The sequence below is a fragment of the Panulirus ornatus genome, chromosome 44, assembly GCF_036320965.1.
Source record: "Panulirus ornatus isolate Po-2019 chromosome 44, ASM3632096v1, whole genome shotgun sequence".
NCBI classification, from domain to species: domain Eukaryota; kingdom Metazoa; phylum Arthropoda; class Malacostraca; order Decapoda; family Palinuridae; genus Panulirus; species Panulirus ornatus.
The window spans coordinates 11,742,501-11,766,325 of NC_092267.1; the positions used below are offsets into that span (position 1 = coordinate 11,742,501).

General features: G+C 39.7%; 2 protein-coding genes across 6 annotated transcripts in view; one reads left to right on the forward strand and one right to left on the reverse strand.

Moving 5' to 3' along the window:
* Positions 1-1,173: 1,173 nt before the first annotated feature.
* The window catches only part of LOC139762744 (uncharacterized), a 123,091-nt gene continuing 100,439 nt past the window's right edge, over positions 1,174-23,825 (reverse strand). Inside the window, exons 9-12 of one of the 5 annotated variants that reach the window (XR_011715824.1) lie at positions 14,053-14,366; positions 7,623-7,683; positions 6,341-6,429; positions 2,098-3,031 (exon numbers count right to left, since the gene is read on the reverse strand). The gene's annotated coding sequence lies outside the window, so the exon portion shown is untranslated. Of the gene's footprint in view, positions 3,032-6,340; positions 6,430-7,108; positions 7,684-14,052; positions 14,367-23,825 lie in introns of all 5 variants that reach the window. The other 4 variants (XR_011715823.1, XR_011715821.1, XR_011715820.1 and 1 more) reach the window with 4 other exon arrangements.
* On the forward strand, positions 14,387-21,525 carry LOC139762669 (2-oxoglutarate and iron-dependent oxygenase JMJD4-like). The gene is made up of 6 exons (XM_071687624.1): positions 14,387-14,410; positions 15,521-15,660; positions 20,876-21,017; positions 21,238-21,256; positions 21,316-21,398; positions 21,487-21,525. The coding sequence occupies exons 1-6, from the start codon at positions 14,387-14,389 to the stop codon at positions 21,523-21,525; spliced, it is 447 nt and encodes a 148-aa protein (XP_071543725.1).

Here is a 23,825-nt window from a genome sequence, read left to right on the forward strand (position 1 = left end):
CTAAGTTTGGTAAAGTGTGTGAAAGAAGAAAGTTGAGAGTAAATGTGAATAAGAGCAAGGTTATTAGGTACAGTAGGGTTGAGGGTCAAGTCAATTGGGAGGTAAGTTTGAATGGAGAAAAACTGGAGGAAGTGAAGTGTTTTAGATATCTGGAAGTGGATTTTGACAGCGGATGGAACCATGGAAGTGGAAGTGAGTCATAGGGTGGGGGAGGGGGCAAAAATTCTGGGAGCTTTGAAGAATGTGTGGAAGTCGAGAACATTATCTCGGAAAGCAAAAATGGGTATGTTTGAAGGAATAGTGGTTCCAACAATGTTGTATGGTTGCGAGGCGGGAGCTATGGATAGAGTTGTGCGCAGGAGGGTGGATGTGCTGGAAATGAGATGTTTGAGGACAATATGTGGTGTGAGGTGGTTTGATCGAGAAAGTAATAATAGGGTAAGAGAGATGCGAGGTAATAAAAAGAGTGTGGTTGAGAGAGCAGAAGAGGGTGTTTTGAAATGGTTTGGTCACATGGAAAGAATGAGTGAGGGGAGATTGACAAAGAGGATATATGTGTCAGAGGTGGAGGGAACCAGGAGAAGTGGGAGACCAAATTGGAGGTGGAAGGACGGAGTGAAAACGATTTTGAGTGATCGGGGCCTGAACATGCAGGAGGGTGAAAGATGTGCAAGGAATAGTGCGAATTGGAATGATGTGGTATACCGGGGTCGATGTGCTGTCAATGGATTGAACCAGGGCATGTGAAGCGCCTGGGGTAAACCATAGAAAGTTCTGTGGGGCCTGGATGTCGAAAGGGGGCTGTGGTTTCGGTGCATTATTAAATGACAGCTAGAGACTGAACGAATGTGGCTTTTATTGTCTTTTCCTGGCACTACCTCGCACATATGAGAGGGGAGGGGGTTGTTATTTCATGTGTGGCAAGGTGGTGATGGGAATTAATAAGGGCAGACAGTATGAATTATATACATGTGTATATATGTATATGTGTGTGTATATATATGCATATGTTGAGATGTATTGGTATGTATATTTGCATGTGTGGATGTGTATGTATATACATGTGTATGTGGGTGGGTTGGGCCATTCTTTTGTCTGTTTTCTTGTGCTACCTCGCTAACGCGGGAGACAGCAACAAAGGAAAATAAAAAATAATATATAAAAGCAAGGGGACAAAAGTTGAGTTTTCAAAATTCAGAGGTACAAGGGATTTGTCAATTGTACCTGGCAATTTGTATGGGAGTGGTAATTGAGACGGTGAAGACAAGTACAGAGCAGCAGAGGAAGTAGGAACAATTCGATTTCATAAGATGCAGCGGATGAATGGATCTGGTGTTGCTTTAAAAGGATGTGTGTGCGCGAGAAACAACTGGAGAAATGAGAATTTGTATATGGCATTTATGAATCTGGCGTAAGAATAAGATGGGGCTAATAGAGATGCCTTGCATAAGTTATGACAAAAATATAGTCTAGGAGAAAAGTTGATGTAAGAAGTGAAAAGTTTTAATGAAGGTTGTAAGGAATGTGTACGAGTAGGGAGAGAGGAAAAAGTTGTTCCAGTTGAAGGATGGTCTATGGCAAGGGTCTATAATCTTATGTAATGTTATCATGGCTGTTAAATTCCCCTATGGATGAAGTAGTGAGGGAGTTATATGCCAGGGTCTTTGAGAGAAGGGCATATATGCAGTCTGTAGCAGGGGAGGACCTGGGAAGAAAGTCATATGCTTGCTGATGACAAAGCACTAACAGCAGACTGCAATTTGAAACTGCTAGTTGTTGACAGAGATCAGATTTGTTTGTTAAAAGAGAAAGGCGAGAGTAAATGTGAATAAAAGCAAGGTTATTAGGTTTAGCTGAGTAAGGGGGAGACTGTCGGGATGCGAATTTGAACGGTGGAGAAAATTTGAAGTGAAATATCTTAGATACCTGGGAGTGGACATGGCAACAAATGGAACCATGGAAACAAGTCATAGGGCAAGTGATTAAGTTAAAGTGATGAGGTGAAGATTCTGGGAGCACTGAAAAATGTATGGAAAAAAATGTATGAAAAGGCAAAAATAGGCATGTCTTAAGGTACAGCGGCCCAGTGATGCTATATGAATGCAAGGCATGGGCTATTGATAAGGAGGTGTGGAAATGAAACGTGAGGATAATACATGATGCTATAAGCTTTGGTTTGATCAAGTAATAAAAGTATCAGAAGAGTGGTTACAAGAAAAGTATGGTTTTAAGAGGTTAAGAGGGTGTACTGAAATGGTTTGGACAGAAAAAATGAATTTTGAGAGAATGACAGGATGTGTGTAGGAATTGTTGGGGACAAGGACAAAAAGATCAAACGAGATGGAAAGATGGGGTGATAAAGATTTTGAGTGGTCAAGGCCTGAACATCCGGGAGGATGAAAGGTGTGCACTGAACAGTGCGAACTGGAATATGGAATACACTCAGTCTCTAGCTGTCATGTGTAATGCACCGAAACCACATTTCCCTTTCCACATCCAGGCCCCACAAAACTTTCCATGATTTACCCCAGATGCTTCACATGCCCCGGTTCAATCCACTGACAGCACGTCGACCCCGGTATACCACATCGTTCCAATTCACACTATTCCTTGCATACCTTTCACCCTCCTGTATGTTTAGGCCCCAGATGCTCAAAATCTTTTTCACTTCATCCTTCCACCTCCAATTTGGTCTCCCACTTCTCCTCATTCCCTCCACCTCTGACACACATATCCTCTGTCAATCTTACCTCACTCATTCTCTCCACGTGACCAAACCATTTCATTTCAAAACACCCTCTTCTGCTCTCTCAACCACACTTTTTATTACCACACACCTCTCTTATCCTTTCATTACTTACTCCATCAAACCTACCTTACACCACCTCTCCAAGGTACAAGTAATTAAAAAATATATGGTGGTATGGTATAAGAGAACTTACTTCAGAGCAGCCATTCCTGTCAATTATACACAACAGCAGGGATTTCCATTTTCTTGAACGATGCCTCCTCATTGCAACACACAATAGGCCTGTAAAAAATAATCAATGAGAGGTTGACAATATACGTGTCTGAAGTGGAGAGGACAAAAAGGGAGATGGAAGGATGGATAAAAAACGATTTTGAGTGATCAGGGCCTGAATATGCACGAGTGAAATGTGTGCACAGAACAGTAATTTGTAATATGGGTTGACGGGCAGTTAAGAGACTGAATCAGAATGTGAAGCTGCTGAAGGAAACTTTGGAAAGGTCTGTGGGGCCTGGCTTTGGGTAGGGGGCTGCAGTTTGGGTGCGTTCTATGCAAAAGCTGAAGAATATACATGTATGCAAGTGAATGCTGCCTTTCTTAAGTTTGTTCCTGATGCTTACTCACTAACATGGATACAACAAACATTAAAAAACCTGATAGTTTATTTCTTGTTGTACTCCCTAAATCTAATAACACATACTGACCATTTAAAATGAACAGTCATGTACACTAGATACATCAAGCGAATCTACCAATATTCAGAATTAACAAATGCTCTGGTACATAACTTCAATCCTGTCAATTCAATAACTTCCATTACTAGTATATGCTTTCATGATTATACTACAACTATGCCCACCAGATCTTCAAATCTTATTTGCTGCTGATCAGAAAAATATAAAACCATTCCTCTCCAAGTTTTTTTTTTTATCATACTTTGTTGCTATCTCCCGCATTAGCGAGGTAGCGCAAGGAAACAGACGAAAGAATGGTCAAACCCATCCACATACACATGTATATACATAAACGCCCACACACGCACATGTACATACATACACATTTCAACATATACATACACAAACATTTTTTTTTTTTTTTTTTTTTTTTGCCGCTGTCTCCCACGTTTGCAAGGTAGCGCAAGGAAACAGACGAAAGAAATGGCCCAACCCACCCCCATACACATGTATATACATACGTCCACACACGCAAATATACATACCTACACAGCTTTCCATGGTTTACCCCAGACGCTTCACATGCCCCGATTCAATCCACTGACAGCACGTCAACCCCGGTATACCACATCGCTCCAATTCACTCTATTCCTTGCCCTCCTTTCACCCTCCTGCATGTTCAGGCCCCGATCACACAAAATCTTTTTCACTCCATCTTTCCACCTCCAATTTGGTCTCCCTCTTCTCCTCGTTCCCTCCACCTCCGACACATATATTCTCTTGGTCAATCTTTCCTCACTCATTCTCTCCATGTGCCCGAACCATTTCAAAACACCCTCTTCTGCTCTCTCAACCACGCTCTTTTTATTTCCACACATCTCTCTTACCCTTACGTTACTTACTCGATCAAACCACCTCACACCACACATTGTCCTCAAACATCTCATTTCCAGCACATCCATCCTCCTGCGCACAACTCTATCCATAGCCCACGCCTCGCAACCATACAACATTGTTGGAACCACTATTCCTTCAAACATACCCATTTTTGCTTTCCGAGATAATGTTCTCGACTTCCACACATTCTTCAAGGCTCCCAGAATTTTCGCCCCCTCCCCCACCCAATGATCCACTTCCGCTTCCATGGTTCCATCCGCTGCCAGATCCACTCCCAGATATCTAAAACACTTCACTTCCTCCAGTTTTTCTCCATTCAAACTCACCTCCCAATTGACTTGACCCTCAACCCTACTGTACCTAATAACCTTGCTCTTATTCACATTTACTCTGAACTTTCTTCTTTCACACACTTTACCAAACTCAGTCACCAGCTTCTGCAGTTTCTCACATGAATCAGCCACCAGCGCTGTATCATCAGCGAACAACAACTGACTCATTTCCCAAGCTCTCTCATCCCCAACAGACTTCACACTTGCCCCTCTCTCCAAAACTCTTGCATTCACCTCCCTAACAACCCCATCCATAAACAAATTAAACAACCATGGAGACATCACACACCCCTGCCGCAAACCTACATTCACTGAGAACCAATCACTTTCCTCTCTTCCTACACATACACATGCCTTACATCCTCGATAAAAACTTTTCACTGCTTCTAACAACTTTCCTCCCACACCATATATTCTTAATACCTTCCACAGAGCATCTCTATCAACTCTATCATATGCCTTCTCCAGATCCATAAATGCTACATACAAATCCATTTGCTTTTCTAGGTATTTCTCACATACATTCTTCAAAGCAAACACCTGATCCACACATCCTCTACCACTTCTGAAATCACACTGCTCTTCCCCAATCTGATGCTCTGTACATGCCTTCACCCTCTCAATCAATACCCTCCCATATAATTTACCAGGAATACTCAACAAACTTATACCTCTGTAATTTGAGCACTCACTCTTATCCCCTTTGCCTTTGTACAATGGCACTATGCACGCATTCCGCCAATCCTCAGGCACCTCACCATGAGTCATACATACATTAAATAACCTTACCAACCACTCAACAATACAGTCACCCCCTTTTTTAATAAATTCCACTGCAATACCATCCAAACCTGCTGCCTTGCCGCCTTTCATCTTCCGCAAAGCTTTTACTACCTCTTCTCTGTTTACCAAATCATTTTCCCTAACCCTCTCACTTTGCACACCACCTCGACCAAAACACCCTATATCTGCCACTCTATCATCAAACACATTCAACAAACCTTCAAAATACTCACTCCATCTCCTTCTCACATCACCACTACTTGTTATCACCTCCCCATACATATGTAAAAATGTACATACTCATACATATTGCCTTCATCCATTCACCCCACCACACTTGAAATGGCATCACCCTCCCCGCGTGCGCGAGATAGCGCTAGGAAAAAACAACAAAGGCCACATTTGTTCACACTCAGTCTCTAGCTGTCATGTGTAATGCACCGAAACCACAGTTCCCTTTCCACATCCAGGCCCCACAAAACTTTCCATGGTTTACCCCAGACGCTTCACATGCCCTGGTTCAATCCAGTGACAGCACATCGACCCCAGTATACCACACTGTTCCAATTCACTATTCTTTGCATGCCTTTCACCCTCCTGTATGTTCAGGCCCCGATCGCTCAAAATCTTTTTCTCTCCATCCTTCCACCTCCAATTTGGTCTCCCACTTCTTGTTCCCTTCATCTCTAACACATATCCTCTTTGTCAATCTTTCCTCACTCATTCTCTCCATGTGACCAAACCATTTCAATGTACCCTATTCTGCTCTCTCAACCACACTTTGTATTACCACACATATCTCTTACCCTTTCATTACTTACTTGATCAAATCACCTCACACCACCTCTCCAAGGTACAAGTAATTATCAGGAAAATATATGATGGTATGGTATAAGAGAACTTACCTCAGAGCAGCCATTCCAGTTAATTATATACAACAGCAGGGATTTCTGCTTTCTTGAACGATGCCTTCTCACTACATTACACAACAGGCCTGTGAATAATAATGAGAGGCTAACAGAGGATATGTCTCTGAAGTGGAGGGGACAAAAAGGGAGATGGAAGGATGGGTTAAAAACGATTTTGAAAGATCAGGGCCTGAATATGCACAAGGGTGAAAAGTGTGAGCCGAACAGTAATTTGTAATATGGGTTGACGTGCAGTTAATGGACTGAACCAGGAATGTGAAGCAGCTGGGGTAAATTGTGGGAAGGTTTGTGGGGCCAGGATTTGATAGGGATCTCTGGTTTTGGCATATTTCATGCAACAGATAAAGAGTGCATGAGAATGAAGGCAACCTTTCTTCATCTGTTCCTGGTGCCACTTCAACATGAGAAATGGCAAATATAAAAAGCAACTTATTTTCTTTTAGTGCCTAAAGTTATCTAATAACACAGATACTGACCATTCAAAAGGAATGGTCATATATACAAGAGATACCTCGTGAATCTTACCAGATTTCAGAATTACAACAAATGCTCTAGTACGTAACTTCTATCGTCATTTCAGTTAAGATGAAAGCTGCAAATTTCCATGTTTTCATGGTTATCATAATACACCTATGCCTATCTTAAAATTTTATTGTGCTGACCAGAATGATTACAAAAGAACAATCCCTCTCCAAGGTATACGTAATTATTTAGTAAATAAATGACAGTATGGTACATTAGTACTTAAGAGCAGCCATTTCTGTTGATTATATACAACTGACCTGTGACCCTCAATGTTGACACATCACACAATTGGCCTGGAAAAAATAAAAATCCAGAAACAGATACTGTTGGAAAAAAAACTGCAAGTGTGTGTGTGTGTGTGTGTGTGTGTGTGTGTTGTGGGGAAGATGCAAAGAGCTGCAGCTGCTTAAGCCAAGGGTTGCAATAACTGCAGTCTACTACTGTATCTTTATCCCTTGCAACTTCCTCTTGAATTAATAAACATATATGCCACTATATACAGGGCATTACTGCATTCACTACAATACACACTAAAATATGCATGCAATATTAGTAAAGTTAATAGTAAACAGTAATACATAAACAATACCAGATGTAAAACAATAAGACAAAGCTGTCAGTCAAGTCAGTCACTATGTCAAATAGGGTCTTATTGTCAAAAAATCACCAGACACTGAAACATCCTCATGAGCACATGTATCAGGAACACTAGGAGAGGATATCTTCTAATGACCTTGATGACGGTGTGGAAGATCAAGTGGATGACCCTTGGGACTGCATTTGTGCCTCTGCTCCTGCAAAATGAAAGCGAATGGTCTCGTATTAAAAAAAACAATGCCATTTGTTAAATGCAGACATTCACAATATTGCTAACGTAAGCAGTCCCCATTAAATTCAAACGATTTTCATAATTCTCAATATATCTATCAAGTTACCACAAAACCAAAAATACTGACATCTGTTATATTCATAGGTGCAAAAGAAAAAAAATTGGGTATACTTCCTAAGATATACATAGGATAAGCAGATTGTTTCTAACATGTTCTCTCTTGTGCATATGCTGGAAACTACATCTTCAGCAGCTCTGTATGCCAAACCACAAGCACCCTACATTAGTCAAGTACACAATAAATTAACTATCATCTAACAGGAATATGGGTGATGACATACCTCACATCCATAAATCATTCAAATTACTGTATCTTAAGACATACCCATTCTCGCCCTCCCAGATAGTGAAATCTTTTCCCACATATTCCTTGACACTCCATTACCATAAACCAGGACCCCTTTCTCTTAAGTGGCTCCAGCAGCTTCATGGCTGCACTATTTCCAGTAGCATTGAAATAATGGGACTCCTTTCGAGTAACAACTTCATCACTGAGAATGAAATCCTTTAGTCAACAGACTATTTAGCTTTGCCAGATGTGAGTTCACTTGACAATGACAGTCAGGGAATAACTAATGGTTTAAGAGAACAGCAAGCTACACAATTATTTCAACTACTATGTAAGAATAGGTAAAGATTCCAATCAGTGATATTCTAAAAGGGTATTACTTTTACAATTGATTACGCCCACATTTCAATATAATGCTTAACTGCCTTACTTAATATCACAGAATAAAATTGTGCCTCAGATCATGCTCCAAAGGTATCAAATTCTTAAAACATTACCTTGAGACAAGAGAAAGTAGCTTAATATTCAAAGCTAGAAAGTCATGAAGGGCTTAAGTGGTAAATTACCAAATTTCCTTGATTCTGTACATGCCACAATCCATCAACACAGGTTTCAATGGATCAAAAGAGACTCACTTCAGGAAAATGAATCAGCGGTCAAAATAATGGAAGATTACGTCATCTCTATATGTCTGGTAATGCCTAGAAATCTGTATATAGTAAAATTTCATAAAATCCACGTCCAGGCTAAAGTTTTTTCCTTCATACACTGGAATCTAAAAATCTTAGAAACATGAAAAATCAAATTAAATAGTAAAACTAGCTATTACTCTTATCAGAATGGTACAAGTAATGCACAACACCATAACTGTCATTAAACCATTTGTTTTAATAACCTAATGGACAAGGATTCTAAATTAATTACTGCCAACAACTGACTCATTATGTCTTCAAAATGTAGGATAAATACTTGAAAACCAACATTACTTGGTCATATGCAGCTACATATACCCTCTAATATACTAGTGACAGCCAGAGCCTATCTTATGAAAATTAATGGTAATGTTTCTTGGTTTGGATGTCTAACATGTTCATTATGGCATTACAACTCTCCTTACCTAATACAGGTCAATCTTCAAAACTGTGTTCACTTGATTAATAACTAGTTTAGCTCTTCTATGAAACAACTGGACAACTAAAATAGCTACATTACTTCTTATTTGTATAGCAGTTGATGCAATAATGTAAATATTAGTTTTCTACTGCAATTGCCCAGTTAAGCTCTACATTGAAACTGGCTACTTATTAAAGGTGTTAGTTACCTGACAAATACCTGCCGAGCATTATCTATATAGTTCTCACTGATCGAATATGTCTTGTCCCAGGAAAAAAGTCAATTGATTTGAGGAACACTTTTAAAGCCTAACTCACCCCACGATAAGAGAAGCTTAGTAACAATTTAAGGACCCTACTGGAAACCACTTTGTCAAACTTTAGTAGGTTCTACTAATGCATACTTTAACTAGGACGCAATTTGGTAACCAATGCCATTGTCCAAGACAGACATCCAGAGTATAAAATTATTTTACTAATTTTATCAACAATAAAGTTATCCAATTTGTATAGACCATCACTAATATTAAGATTATAATTCTTTGTATTTAATACTAGAAGATTCAATGATTTTTCTCGTGATAGAGTTAATAACCGAGATGGCATTACTCAATGCAATGATCATAGTTTTTAACGTGATTAAACAAGGCATTTGATTCTTGTCTCGTTCTTATATTGTTCAAGTCTAACATAAAGATCCTTACCAGTCTGACCAACATAAAACTTACCAATTTCTACATAGCACTTTAAAGATGCGCCAACGAGAATTTTCTAGTGAATTCGTGATTAAGATATTCATTATAGTATTATTGTTACTGAAGGCAACATTTTCATTAAAGGATTTAAGCAAAATGGGAAGTAAAATTATCATTAAAAGGGAGACCTAAAAGACTTGGTATCATTGGAAGGTTTGGGCTCAACTCTATAAAATCCTTTCTTTGCTAACTTAAGGGACTTCTCAATGAAAATTCTAGGGTACTTTAACTCAGATCCAATAGAATATATCCTCTAAAACTAATCATCAACATACTCTGGACTGCATATATATATATATATATATATATATATATATATATATATATATATATATATATATATTTTTTTTTTTTTGCTTTGTCTCTGTCTCCCGCGTTTGCGAGGTAGCGCAAGGAAACAAACGAAAGAAATGGCCCAACCCACCCCCATACACATGTATATACATACGTCCACACACGCAAATATACATACCTACACAGCTTTCCATGGTTTACCCCAGACGCTTCACATGCCTTGATTCAATCCACTGACAGCACATCAACCCCGGTATACCACATCGCTCCAATTCACTCTATTCCTTGCCCTCCTTTCACCCTCCTGCATGTCCAGGCCCCGATCACACAAAATCTTTTTCACTCCATCTTTCCACCTCCACTTTGGTCTCCCTCTTCTCCTCGTTCCCTCCACCTCCGACACATATATTCTCTTGGTCAATCTTTCCTCACTCATTCTCTCCATGTGCCCGAACCATTTCAAAACACCCTCTTCTGCTCTCTCAACCACGCTCTTTTTATTTCCACACATCTCTCTTACCCTTACGTTACTTACTCGATCAAACCACCTCACACCACACATTGTCCTCAAACATCTCATTTCCAGCACATCCATCCTCCTGCGCACAACTCTATCCATAGCCAACGCCTCGCAACCATACAACATTGTTGGAACCACTATTCCTTCAAACATACCCATTTTTGCTTTCCGAGATAATGTTCTCGACTTCCACACATTCTTCAAGGCTCCCAGAATTTTCGCCCCCTCCCCCACCCTATGATCCACTTCCTCTTCCATGGTTCCATCCGCTGCCAGATCCACTCCCAGATATCTAAAACACTTCACTTCCTCCAGTTTTTCTCCATTCAAACTCACCTCCCAATTGACTTGACCCTCAACCCTACTGTACCTAATAACCTTGCTCTTATTCACATTTACTCTTAACTTTCTTCTTTCACACACTTTTCCAAACTCAGTCACCAGCTTCTGCAGTTTCTCACATGAATCAGCCACCAGCGCTGTATCATCAGCGAACAACAACTGACTCACTTCCCAAGCTCTCTCATCCCCAACAGACTTCATACTTGCCCCTCTTTCCAAAACTCTTGCATTCACCTCCCTAACAACCCCATCCATAAACAAATTAAACAACCATGGAGACATCACACACCCCTGCCGCAAACCTACATTCACTGAGAACCAATCACTTTCCTCTCTTCCTACACGTACACATGCCTTACATCCTCGATAAAAACTTTTCACTGCTTCTAACAACTTTCCTCCCACACCATATATTCTTAATACCTTCCACAGAGCATCTCTATCAACTCTATCATATGCCTTCTCCAGATCCATAAATGCTACATACAAATCCATTTGCTTTTCTAAGTATTTCTCACATACATTCTTCAAAGCAAACACCTGATCCACACATCCTATACCACTTCTGAAACCACACTGCTCTTCCCCAATCTGATGCTCTGTACATGTATATATATATATACAGCATGTTCTGCATGGAACCGTTGGTAATTGGAGTTTAATTTCACCGACTCCCTACACCAACTATACAAAATGAAGGCCAAGAGAAGGGAAGAACTTACCCTGCCCGGAGCTGATGGTCAAAGAGATTGCAATTGGTAAGGGCTTGTTCTTGAAGCCTCGAATGCTGTAGATTCGAAGCTGCGTCGAACACAAACTTTCAATTGAATATTGATTTTTTTCATACCTTTCTCATCATTTCGCGAACAAACTTAATAGAATCTCTTCGAATATTAGCACAAAGAATATATATAAATATAATAAACTCTTTCATCACATAATTATAAAACAAATTGATAATTCATAAGTTCATTCACGGTTCAAAGATGAGTTCAGTGGGGTGAAGCAATTTGGGTCGTTTTAACAGGCCATACAGAGCGGTTCGGTTGTTTCAACTTTAACCGCAGATTTGTTGCAGATATAGATAAAGATACTTAAATTTTGGTTTGAAAAACTAAAACTATAATTTTTACTTTAAAATATCATGACAATAATTATCAAAATATGCATGTTAAAAGTAATGATTCACGAAATAAGTGTCCATTTAGTATTTTTACATGATTTAAAATATGATGTTAAGGACCACGACAGCAGCGTTATCCTGCTAAGTAACTAAAATGTGTCCAAGAAAATAAGTAAATGAATAACAAGGGTTTTGTTGTCCGACCTCCCCCCTCCCCCCGGGCAGAGCTGCATTCATTTCAAGATAAAAACAATCATTTTACCCGAATATACATATTATAGGCAATCTTTATATTTCTTGACACAAAATAACTATTTAAACAATTGGAATATGACACTGACCAATCTAAAGTAACAGGCGCAACATTTCTTTGGTCTAGAGGCATTTGCGAAAGTTCCTCAACAGGAAATTTCGAACGTTATTATAATACTGAGGAACATACTTTCTAACTGGGAAGTCCTGTTAGTTTCAGGTTATCTTGACATGATACAGAGTTTACATTGTTTATGAAGCCATGTGAGCGAACTACAGAAACAAATTATACTGTTAATGGAGAGGTGCTGCAACTTTATATTAATTCCTCGCTCCTATTTCACGGCACAATTCTCTGATGTATGCCTTATACAGGAAAAATACTAACAAACTAGTATATGTTTAAGAAAATAGTATGTCCAAATCAGCTTCCATGTGTGTTCAATGGACACAAAAGTAATGAATTTTCCACTGATTAAGATTCTTATATCTAAGATACTCAAATATCAGAGAAGAATGAAGATATTTCACAAAGTCGATATTTCCAACAAATTTTTGTCTGGTTGTTCTCATATTTTTCCTTTCTCGTTATTTCCCTAATAGTTATCGATGTTCATCTGAACAAAATGTTTTGTCTTTCTCATATCAAAATCAAGCTAGTTCTATGTATAATGTAACATTTTCTCCCTCATTTATATCTCTCTTCTTTCTGCATGTATTCCTTATATCGGATTTCTTTCTGCTTGTTCTTTAGTACTTTATACTTTGCAATACTGGTTGTAGCAGTTCTTACCCGCTTTGTTTACTTCCTTCCAAAACATCATTTTACTCTACCTAAAATTTAATGATACTCTCTCACCCCAATTCTCATTTGCCCTCTTTTTCACCTCTTGCACCTTCCTCTTGACCTCTTGCCTCTTTCTTTTATACATCTTCCAGTCATTTGCATTATTTCCCTGCAAAAATCGTCCAAATGCCTCTCTGTACACAATCTTATGTCTTCATCATCCCACCACTACTGCCCTTTCTAACCTCCTGAGACCTTTCATATGCCACAGCCATTTCTTGTGCCAGCCACCACTGCTTCCCTAAATACATCCCATTCCTCCCCCACTCCCCTTATGTCATCTGCTCTCACCCTTTCCATTCTGCACTCAATCTCTCTTGGTACTTGGTATTTTTCCTTCTCTGTCATACTTAAATGGGAGATGGTAGTATTCAGCAATAGGCAGTTTGAAGGACATATTCCACTGTATGAAAGAAAATCTCAGTTCAATAACCTCCTGTGCATTTTACAACAAATATCTGTTAACTGAAATGGGAATTTATATATGAGAAGCAAGGATTTACTCATAATACATTTCCAAAGGATGCTTACATGTCTATTTGGATATGGTATGATTTTTGATACTATAGAGAATTTCTTATTTTGTGATATTATTGAACTTTAAGCTGTTTTATAATCTATTTATAACTTACCCCATTCACTGTTGCCAGAGCAGTTTGATTTTCTGTCTGCACTGTTGAATTTTATTTTGATTACTAAAAAAATGGTGAAGTTTTCAATTCATACTTGATTGTCATTACCTGAGTTAGTGAGGTAGCACCAGGAACAGACAGAGAAAGGCTGCATTTGCTCACATCCATTCCCTAGCTGTCATTGTAATGCACTAAAACCACAGCTCAAGAGACCTTTCTATGTTTTACCCCAGCCACTGCACATGCCCTGGTCCACTCCATTAACAGTATGTTGAACCCAGTATTCAACATCATTCCAATTTACTCTATCCTTTACACGTCTTTCACCCTCCTGCATGTTTGGGCCCCAATCACTCAAAATTTCTTCACTCCATCCTTCCATCTTCAGCTTGGTCTCCCCCTTGTCCTTGTTCCCTCCATTCCTGAAACAGATTTGAGTATCATGCATGAGCTACATTATGGCTGTGTTACACATGATCCATCATCACTAATGTATAAATGTTAATTATGATAATCAATTTGAGACTTTTTATTTCTTTATTGTCTTTAATGTGTTATAAATGGTTGCTCTCTAATGCTTTGATTATCAAATTGTAAATCTAATTATTTATTTAGATATTTTACACCTTTACCAATTGGAACTCCCTCATAGGGGTGGCCACAGCAACAGTCTCTCCATAACTAAAGAACTCAGTGCCGCTTTTTAGCTTCTAGTGCCTCACCCTTAACAGGTCACTGGCAGATGGAAAGTCTAGCACAGTGATTGCAGAGACTCCTACCTAATGTTATTACATCTTCAGTTACAAAGTGATTATTCATCAATTTGTGACAGTTTTTCATTTCTTTTTTAAATTCATTTGTTCACAAAAGATTGCTGCTTAATTCTTTGTATGCCAAGTTACAAATCTTATACCATCATCACATTATGAAGCGATGATGTATACATTGATTAATATGTAATCTTACACATGACAGCTGGAGAATAGAAGTGAGCAAATGAGGCCTTTTCTTTATGTATTCCTGATGTTACCTCAAAACTAGGAAAGAGAGAACAAGTATGAAAGAAAGAAAAATGGTATACAATATATAGTTTTTTCATACTTAATCACTGTTTCTTGCATTAGCAAGTTAGTGCCAGGAACAGAAGAAGAAAGGCCACATCCAGTCACATTCATTCTCTAGCTGTCATGTGTAGTGCACCAAAACCACAGCTCCCTATCCACAACCAGGCCCCACAGACCTTTCCATGGTCTACCTCAGATGCTGTACATGACCTAGTTCAGTCCATTTAAGAGCACATCTACCCCTGTATATCACATTGTTCCAATTCACATTATCCTCTGCACTCCTTTCTCTCTTGAGCGTGTTCAGGCCCCGAAATCTTTTTCACCCCATCCTTCCATCTCCAGTATGGTCTCCTCATTCTCCTTGTTCCCTCCACTTCTAACACATATATCCTCTTTGTCAAACTTTCCCAACTCATTCTTTCCATATGAGTTATGAGGAATATGCAAAATGCATACACATTATGGAGCAAAATTGGCTGCATTGTCTAATGTTATTGCAACCTTTTCAGGACTGGCACTTTGTGCGAGCGTTCCCAAATTATCATGCTTATTCACCCCAGTATTTTGCATGTTTGAATGAATTCTGGGAAGTCAGGGAGGATATCCAGGATGATTATCAGTTTGTATATATAGGGCCAAAGGGAAGCTGGTGAGTAATATTCTAAGTAGAGTGATCAAAACTAACTCTTTGGAATTTTATGCAAATGCTAGAATTTTGTGGATAGTAACTCAAACAATTTTTCTGTCAGCTACAATTTTGACAAATTCCACTTTGAGAATCTTCATTAATACTGAGTAAAATTTCAAAACTTCTGTGATGTTTCAGTTGGCTTTGTACAGTTTTAACCTCTGATATAAACCATTTGAATCTGATTATGGAAATATTACACTAATGTCTTACTTTCAAGATTGTTAATGGTGCCTTATACATACTTTGGAGTGCATGATGTGCATTTCAAGATTGTTAATGGTACCTTATACATAGAGTGTATGATGTGCATATGCTTTCAGTCTTTGCATAACCAAATATAAGTTAACTGAAGCAAATTGACCCATGCTGAATTTTTTCCAAATTCCATGGACATTCCATTTCCCTGTAAGGTCATCCTTCTTTTAAGGATGATATTGCATTAAGTAGACAAATGTATTTGTTTGTCATTTGTAAAGGGATTCAGATTTGATAATGAAATATGATTTGTTTCACACCTCAAACTCATAAGTATCATTTGGCTGAAAATACACAGTTGAGGTATTACAAATGTTACAGAACTGGGAAGCTGTGATAAATGCTAGTTAACTAATCATACAAGAGCTGAAGATTAGGTTGAGCTGGATACTTCCACACTTTGGATAAGCATATGGGTGAGGTAAATGTAGATAGCCACAGTGGCAGATACAAAACTATGTTTACAGAGGTAATGTTATGTATTATAACTTATGGCTTGATTGAACATTAAGTGATGAATAGTTACAGTAATACAGCAGTTGACATACCACCTAGCCAAACTAAGAGGAAACTGAGCTGTTCACTTGCATAGCTGTGTATTTGTTCATAGATTATTTATGAAGTTAACAATGTATGTAGCATTTATGGATCTGGAGAAGGCATATGATAGAGTTGATAGAGATGCTCTGTGGAAGGTATTAAGAATATATGGTGTGGCAGGCAAGTTGTTAGAAGCAGTGAAAAGTTTTTATCGAGGATGTAAGGCATGTGTACGTGTAGGAAGAGAGGAAAGTGATTGGTTCTCAGTGAATGTAGGTTTGTGGCAGGGGTGTGTGACGTCTCCATGGTTGTTTAATTTGTTTATGGATGGAGTTGTTAGGGAGGTGGGCAGGAGTTTTGGAAAGAGGGGCAAGTATGAAGTCTGTTGTGGATGAGAGAGCTTGGGAAGTGAGTCAGAAGTTGTTCGCTGATGACACAGCGCTGGTGGCTGATTCATGTGAGAAACTACAGAAGCTGGTGACTGAGTTTGGTAAAGTGTGTGAAAGAAGAAAGTTAAGAGTAAATGTGAATAAGAGCAAGGTTATTAGGTACAGTAGGGTTGAGGGTCAAGTCAATTGGGAGGTAAGTTTGAATGGAGAAAAACTGGAGGAAGTAAAGTGTTTTAGATATCTGGGAGTGGATTTGGCAGCGGATGGAACCATGGAAGCGGAAGTGAACATAGGGTGGGGGAGGGGGCAAAAATCCTGGAAGCCTTGAAGAATGTGTGGAAGTCGAGAACATTATCTCGGAAAGCAAAAATGGGTATGTTTGAAGGAATAGTGGTTCCAACAATGCTGTATGGTTGCGAGGCGTGGGCTGTGGATAGAGTTGTGCGCAGGAGGGTGGATGTGCTGGAAATGAGATGTTTGAGGGCAATGTGTGGTGTGAGGTGGTTTGATCGAGTAAGTAATGTAAGGGTAAGAGAGATGTGTGGAAATAAAAAGAGCGTGGTTGAGAGAGCAGAAGAGGGTGTTTTGAAATGGTTTGGGCACATGGAGAGAATGAGTGAGGAAAGATTGACCAAGAGGATATATGTGTCAGAGGTGGAGGGAACGAGGAGAAGTGGGAGACCAAATTGGAGGTGGGAAGATGGAGTGAAAAAGATTTTGTGTGATCGGGGCCTGAACATGCAGGAGGGTGAAAGGAGAGCAAGGAATAGAGTGAATAGGATCGATGTGGTATACCGGGGTTGACGTGCTGTCAGTGGATTGAATCAGGGCATGTGAAGCGTCTGGGGTATACCACGGAAAGTTGTGTGGGGCCTGGATGTGGAAAGGGAGCTGTGGTTTCGGGCATTATTGCATGACAGCTAGAGACTGAGTGTGAACGAATGGGGCCTTTGTTGTCTTTTCCTAGTGCTACCTCGCACACATGAGGGGGGAGGGGGTTGGTATTCCATGTGTGGCGAGGTGGCGATGGGAATGAATAAAGGCAGACAGTGTGAATTGTGTGCATGGGTATATATGTATGTGTCTGTGTGTATATATGTGTACATTGAGATGTATAGGTATGTATACTTGCGTGTGTGGACGTGTATGTATATACATTGTGTATGGGGGTGGGTTGGGCCATTTCTTTCGTCTGTTTCCTTGCGCTACCTCGCAAACGCAGGAGACAGCGACAAAGCAAAATAAATAAATAATAAATAATATATATGGGATGTATTTAGGGTATCAGTGATGGATTGCGCAAAAGATGCTTGTGGCATGAGAAGAATGGGAGGTGGGTTGATTAGAAAGGGTAGTGAGTGGTGGGATGAAGAAGTAAGAGTATTAGTGAAAGAGAAGAGAGAGGCATTTGGACGATTTTTGCAGGGAAAAAATGCAATTGAGTGGGAGATGTATAAAAGAAAGAGACAGGAGGTCAAGAGAAAGGTGCAAGAGGTGAAAAAAAGGGCAAATGAGAGTTGGGGCGAGAGAGTATCATTAAATTTTAGGGAGAATAAAAAGATGTTCTGGAAGGAGGTAAATAAAGTGGGTAAGACAAGGGAGCAAATGGGAACTTCAGTGAAGGGCGCAAATGGGGAGGTGATAACAAGTAGTGGTGATGTGAGAAGGAGATGGAGTGAGTATTTTGAAGGTTTGTTGAATGTGTTTGATGATAGAGTGGCAGATATAGGGTGTTTTGGTCGAGGTGGTGTGCAAAGTGAGAGGGTTAGGGAAAATGATTTGGTAAACAGAGAAGAGGTAGTGAAAGCTTTGCGGAAGATGAAAGCCGGCAAGGCAGCAGGTTTGGATGGTATTGCAGTGGAATTTATTAAAAAAGGGGGTGACTGTATTGTTGACTGGTTGGTAAGGTTATTTAATGTATGTATGACTCACGGTGAGGTGCCTGAGGATTGGCGGAATGCGTGCATAGTGCCATTGTACAAAGGCAAAGGGGATAAGAGTGAGAGCTCAAATTACAGAGGTATAAGTTTGTTGAGTATTCCTGGTAAATTATATGGGAGGGTATTGATTGAGAGGGTGAAGGCATGTACAGAGCATCAGATTGGGGAAGAGCAGTGTGGTTTCAGAAGTGGTAGAGGATGTGTGGATCAGGTGTTTGCTTTGAAGAATGTATGTGAGAAATACTTAGAAAAGCCAATGGATTTGTATGTAGCATTTATGGATCTGGAGAAGGCATATGATAGAGTTGATAGAGATGCTCTGTGGAAGGTATTAAGAATATATGGTGTGGGAGGAAAGTTGTTAGAAGCAGTGAAAAGTTTTTATCGAGGATGTAAGGCATGTGTATGTGTAGGAAGAGAGGAAAGTGATTGGTTCTCAGTGAATGTAGGTTTGCTGCAGGGGTGTGTGATGTCTCCATGGTTGTTTAATTTGTTTATGGATGGGGTTGTTAGGGAGGTAAATGCAAGAGTTTTGGAAAGAGGGGCAAGTATGAAGTCTGTTGGGGATGAGAGAGCTTGGGAAGTGAGTCAGTTGTTGTTCGCTGATGATACAGCGCTGGTGGCTGATTCATGCGAGAAACTGCAGAAGCTGGTGACTGAGTTTGGAAAAGTGTGTGGAAGAAGAAAGTTAAGAGTAAATGTGAATAAGAGCAAGGTTATTAGGTACAGTAGGGTTGAGGGTCAAGTCAATTGGGAGGTGAGTTTGAATGGAGAAAAACTGGAGGAAGTGAAGTGTTTTAGATATCTGGGAGTGGATCTGGCAGCGGGTGGAACCATGGATGCGGAAGTGGATCATAGGGTGGGGGAGGGGGCGAAAATCCTGGGGGCCTTGAAGAATGTGTGGAAGTCGAGAACATTATCTCGGAAAGCAAAAACGGGTATGTTTGAAGGAATAGTGGTTCCAACAATGTTGTATGGTTGCGAGGCGTGGGCTATGGATAGAGTTGTGCGCAGGAGGATGGATGTGCTGGAAATGAGATGTTTGAGGACAATGTGTGGTGTGAGGTGGTTTGATCGAGTGAGTAACGTAAGGGTAAGAGAGATGTGTGGAAATAAAAAGAGCGTGGTTGAGAGAGCAGAAGAGGGTGTTTTGAAGTGGTTTGGGCATATGGAGAGGATGAGTGAGGAAAGATTGACCAAGAGGATATATGTGTCGGAGGTGGAGGGAACGAGGAGAAGAGGGAGACCAAATTGGAGGTGGAAAGATGGAGTGAAAAAGATTTTGTGTGATCGGGGCCTGAACATGCAGGAGGGTGAAAGGAGGGCAAGGAATAGAGTGAATTGGAGCGATGTGGTATACTGGGGTTGACGTGCTGTCAGTGGATTGAATCAAGGCATGTGAAGCGTCTGGGGTAAACCATGGAAAGCTGTGTAGGTAGGTATATTTGCGTGTGTGGACGTATGTATATACATGTGTATGGGGGGGGGTTGGGCCATGTCTTTCGTCTGTTTCCTTGCGCTACCTCGCAAACGCGGGAGACAGCGACAAAGTATAATAAAAAATAAAAAAAAAAATATATTATCCCTGGGGATAGGGGAGATAGGATACTCCCCACGTATTCCCTGCATGTCGTAGAAGGCAACTAAAAGGGGAGGGAGCAGGAGGCTGGAAATCCTCCCCTCTTGTTTTTTTTTTTCAATTTTCCAAAAGAAGGAACAGAGGAGGGGGCCAGGTGAGGATATTCCCTCAGAGGCCCAGTCCTCTGTTCTTAACACTACCTTGCTAACGCGGGAAATGGCAAATAGTTTGAAAGAAAAAGATGTATATAATGTTACGAGATCAGGTAGCATAATGTAGTTGCTGTTTCTGTGCTTGAACATGATGTGGACCATGGGTATTTATAGTTGCCAAACCACTTACCCTTTTTGCTTGTTTTTTTGTAACTTGGATTGGCATATTGAATTGAAGATCTTACTTGTTTGTTTTTAGATTTCTGATGTCCAGGTTTTTGTTGTTATACCTGTATCAAGAAATATAATTTGTTTCAGGACACCATTTCATGCCGATGTCTTCCGATCATATAGCTGGTCAACCAATGTTTGTGGCCGGAAAAGATGGGTATTTTACCCTCCAGGAGAAGATCAGTTTTTACGAGACCCATTTGGCACACCCATATATGATGTAGATTCTGCTGAACTGAAGTGTAATCTTACTCTTTTTTGTTTTCAAAGAGGCCTAGAGTAATATATTTAAAATATCTGTTTACATGAGCTAAATGTTATATTGTATGGTACATATGTATTATGACTTCAGAATGGTATTAAAAATGTGCATACAAAACCAAAGGAAAAATAAGTTCTTTTTAACCTTCTATTTACAGATATTTAATGAAATTTGTGAAAACACAGAGGAGAGAAAGAACTTGAATGGTTATACATTTACTTTGTTATCCTCAGTGATGCCTCTAAGCATCCAAAAGCACCTTCAGCAATAGGCCATGTGGAGGTCATTCAGGAGCAGGGTAAAACTATATTTGTTCCTTCAGGATGGCACCATCAAGTCTGGAACCTAGTAAGAGTATTTTCAGTACTTAATTTTGCTTCATGGCTCTTAGTAGAGGTCAATGTAATATCTCATGAATTTTGGTCATATATTGCAGTGGCTAAAGTCTTTAGTCTTAGTAAACAGGGTTAACTAAACTAGATAAAGCCAAATATCATTTATATCAAGTACAGTGGTGATACAATCAGTCAAAAAAGATCTCAACTGTAGAACTGGCCACTCCCTTAGGATGGAAAATTAAAGCTTACTTTTTATATTATATACAATCTTTCCATAATTATTTCATAAGTAAACAGTCTTCACTTAAAAGAAAGTTCATAGGTAAAAACAGTTAAAAGTAGTTCAGAGGTAAAAGAGTTATTAGCTTATTGGGCCTCTGAGAGAGGGGTGCAGGGGATCCAAAAGGGGGCCCGGGAATTTCCTGTGATCTCAGAAAAGGGAGAAAATCAACAAGCGCTCCATTCCACCCCTCTCTCACCTTCCATACCCTTTTTGGCCTTACAGCTCATGGCATAAAACTGTAGTGGATAAAAACAAGATGACTAACAGAGAAGAGAAGGGGACCCAAAAGAAACTTTGTACCCCATGATAATATTCCTCTCAGAGGCCCTGACTTCAGTATTTTCTTGGAATATTTCCACCCATCCCCTTCCTTACTGCTAGCAGTAGAGCAAACAAATCTTACAGGATAAACACACTTGAGAGCCTTTGTTCTTCTCTCCATTTATGCCCTCTTGTGTATGAATAATTTTTACATCTTACCTCTATAATCTGAATATTTATGCATTTTCCAAAACTTACCCTTTATGATATTTTTGGGTGATACTTTGATTTTACAATAACATTGTGTGTACCCCACTATTTCCTCCCATCTTGACTCGGTTGGAACAGTTTCTGCCCCTTTTGTATTACGTATATGTTGCTAGACCTCTGTATCTCCTCTATGGTGAATGTGTTTCTTTGCTTGTTTAAACCTTCTATTTAAACATTGATTCTTTTCTTTGATTCCCTCTTTTCCCTCATGCTGGAACACAATTTGTTGCTCCCTTGTAGTAGTTTCTGCAGAAATTGTTATAACTGCTCATTTGCAAAATTTGGAGTCTGGCTTCTTGATCCAGCTCCTTTGAGTAAGTGTTTGTCTTCATAGTTGTCCTTCCTTTACTTTGTTCATATCTAAATCATCTCTATCTTTAAACACTCCTTTTCCACTATATAATTTGTCTCAGGCACCATGTGACCACTTTCTAAGGCAGGTCTATAGATACTGTTTACAACCACGGCTACTGTATTTGAAGATTAGAATAAATTGTAATGGCATGTTTGCAGCTGTAACTCGTGAACTTTGATGCATATTGGCACGAAAAAACTTACGCATTCTGGGAACTAGAATTTCCATGAGTTCTCATCCGTGTGTACATCTAGGTTTAGCCAGTTTATCCTTTATAATTCAAATCCTTGAATTTAAGATTTTTTCACTATTCAAACTTCAATTTTCCTCATGCTACACTATCAGAATTGGCGGAACGCCTGCATAGTGCCATTGCACAAAGGCAAAGGGGACAAAGGCGAGTGGTCAAATTACAGAGGTATATGTTTGTTGAGTATTCCTGGTAAATTATATGGGAGGATATTGATTGAGAGGGTGAAGGCATGTACAGAGCACCAGATTGGGGAAGAGCAGTGTGGTTTCAGAAGTGGTAGAGGATGTGTGGATCAGGTGTTTGCTTTGAAGAATGTATGTGAGAAATACTTAGAAAAGCAAATGGATTTGTATGTAGCATTTATGGATCTGGAGAGGGAATGTGATAGAGTTGATAGAGATGCTCTGTGGAAGGTATTAAGAATATATGGAATGGGAGGCAAGCTGTTAGAAGCAGTGAAAAGTTTTTATCGAGGATGTAAGGCATGTGTACGTGAAGGAAGAGAGGAAAGTGATTGGTTCTCAGTGAATGTAGGTTTGTGGCAGGGGTGTGTGATGTCTCCATGGTTGTTTAATTTGTTTATGGATGGGGTTGTTAGGGAGGTGAATGCAAGAGTTTTGGAAAGAGGGGACAAGTATGCAGTCTGTTGGGGATGAGAAAGCTTGGGAAGTGAGTCAGTTGTTGTTCGCTCATGATACAGTGCTGGTGGCTGATTCATGTGAGAAACTGCAGAAGCTGGTGACTGAGTTTGGTAAAGTGTGTGAAAGAAGAAAGTTAAGAGTTAATGTGAATAAGAGCAAGGTTATTAGGTACAGTAGGGTTGAGGGTCAAGTCAACTGGGAGGTAAGTTTGAATGGAGAAAAACTGGAGGAAGTAAAGTGTTTTAGATATCTGGGAGTGGATCTGGCAGCGGATGGAACCATGGAAGCGGAAGTGAATCATAGGGTGGGGGAGGGGGCGAAAATCCTGGGAGCCTTGAAGAATGTGTGGAAGTCAAGAACATTATCACCGAAAG

Excerpts from the sequence above, each read along its gene's own strand:
- LOC139762669 (XM_071687624.1), top strand. The coding sequence starts at position 14,387 with ATGCATGAGCTACATTATGGCTGT. Across the intron at positions 15,661-20,875 it reads ATAGGGCCAAAGGGAAGCTG|GACACCATTTCATGCCGATG; the intron begins GTGAGTAATATT and ends AATTTGTTTCAG. Across the intron at positions 21,399-21,486 it reads ACCATCAAGTCTGGAACCTA|TGGCTAAAGTCTTTAGTCTT; the intron begins GTAAGAGTATTT and ends CATATATTGCAG.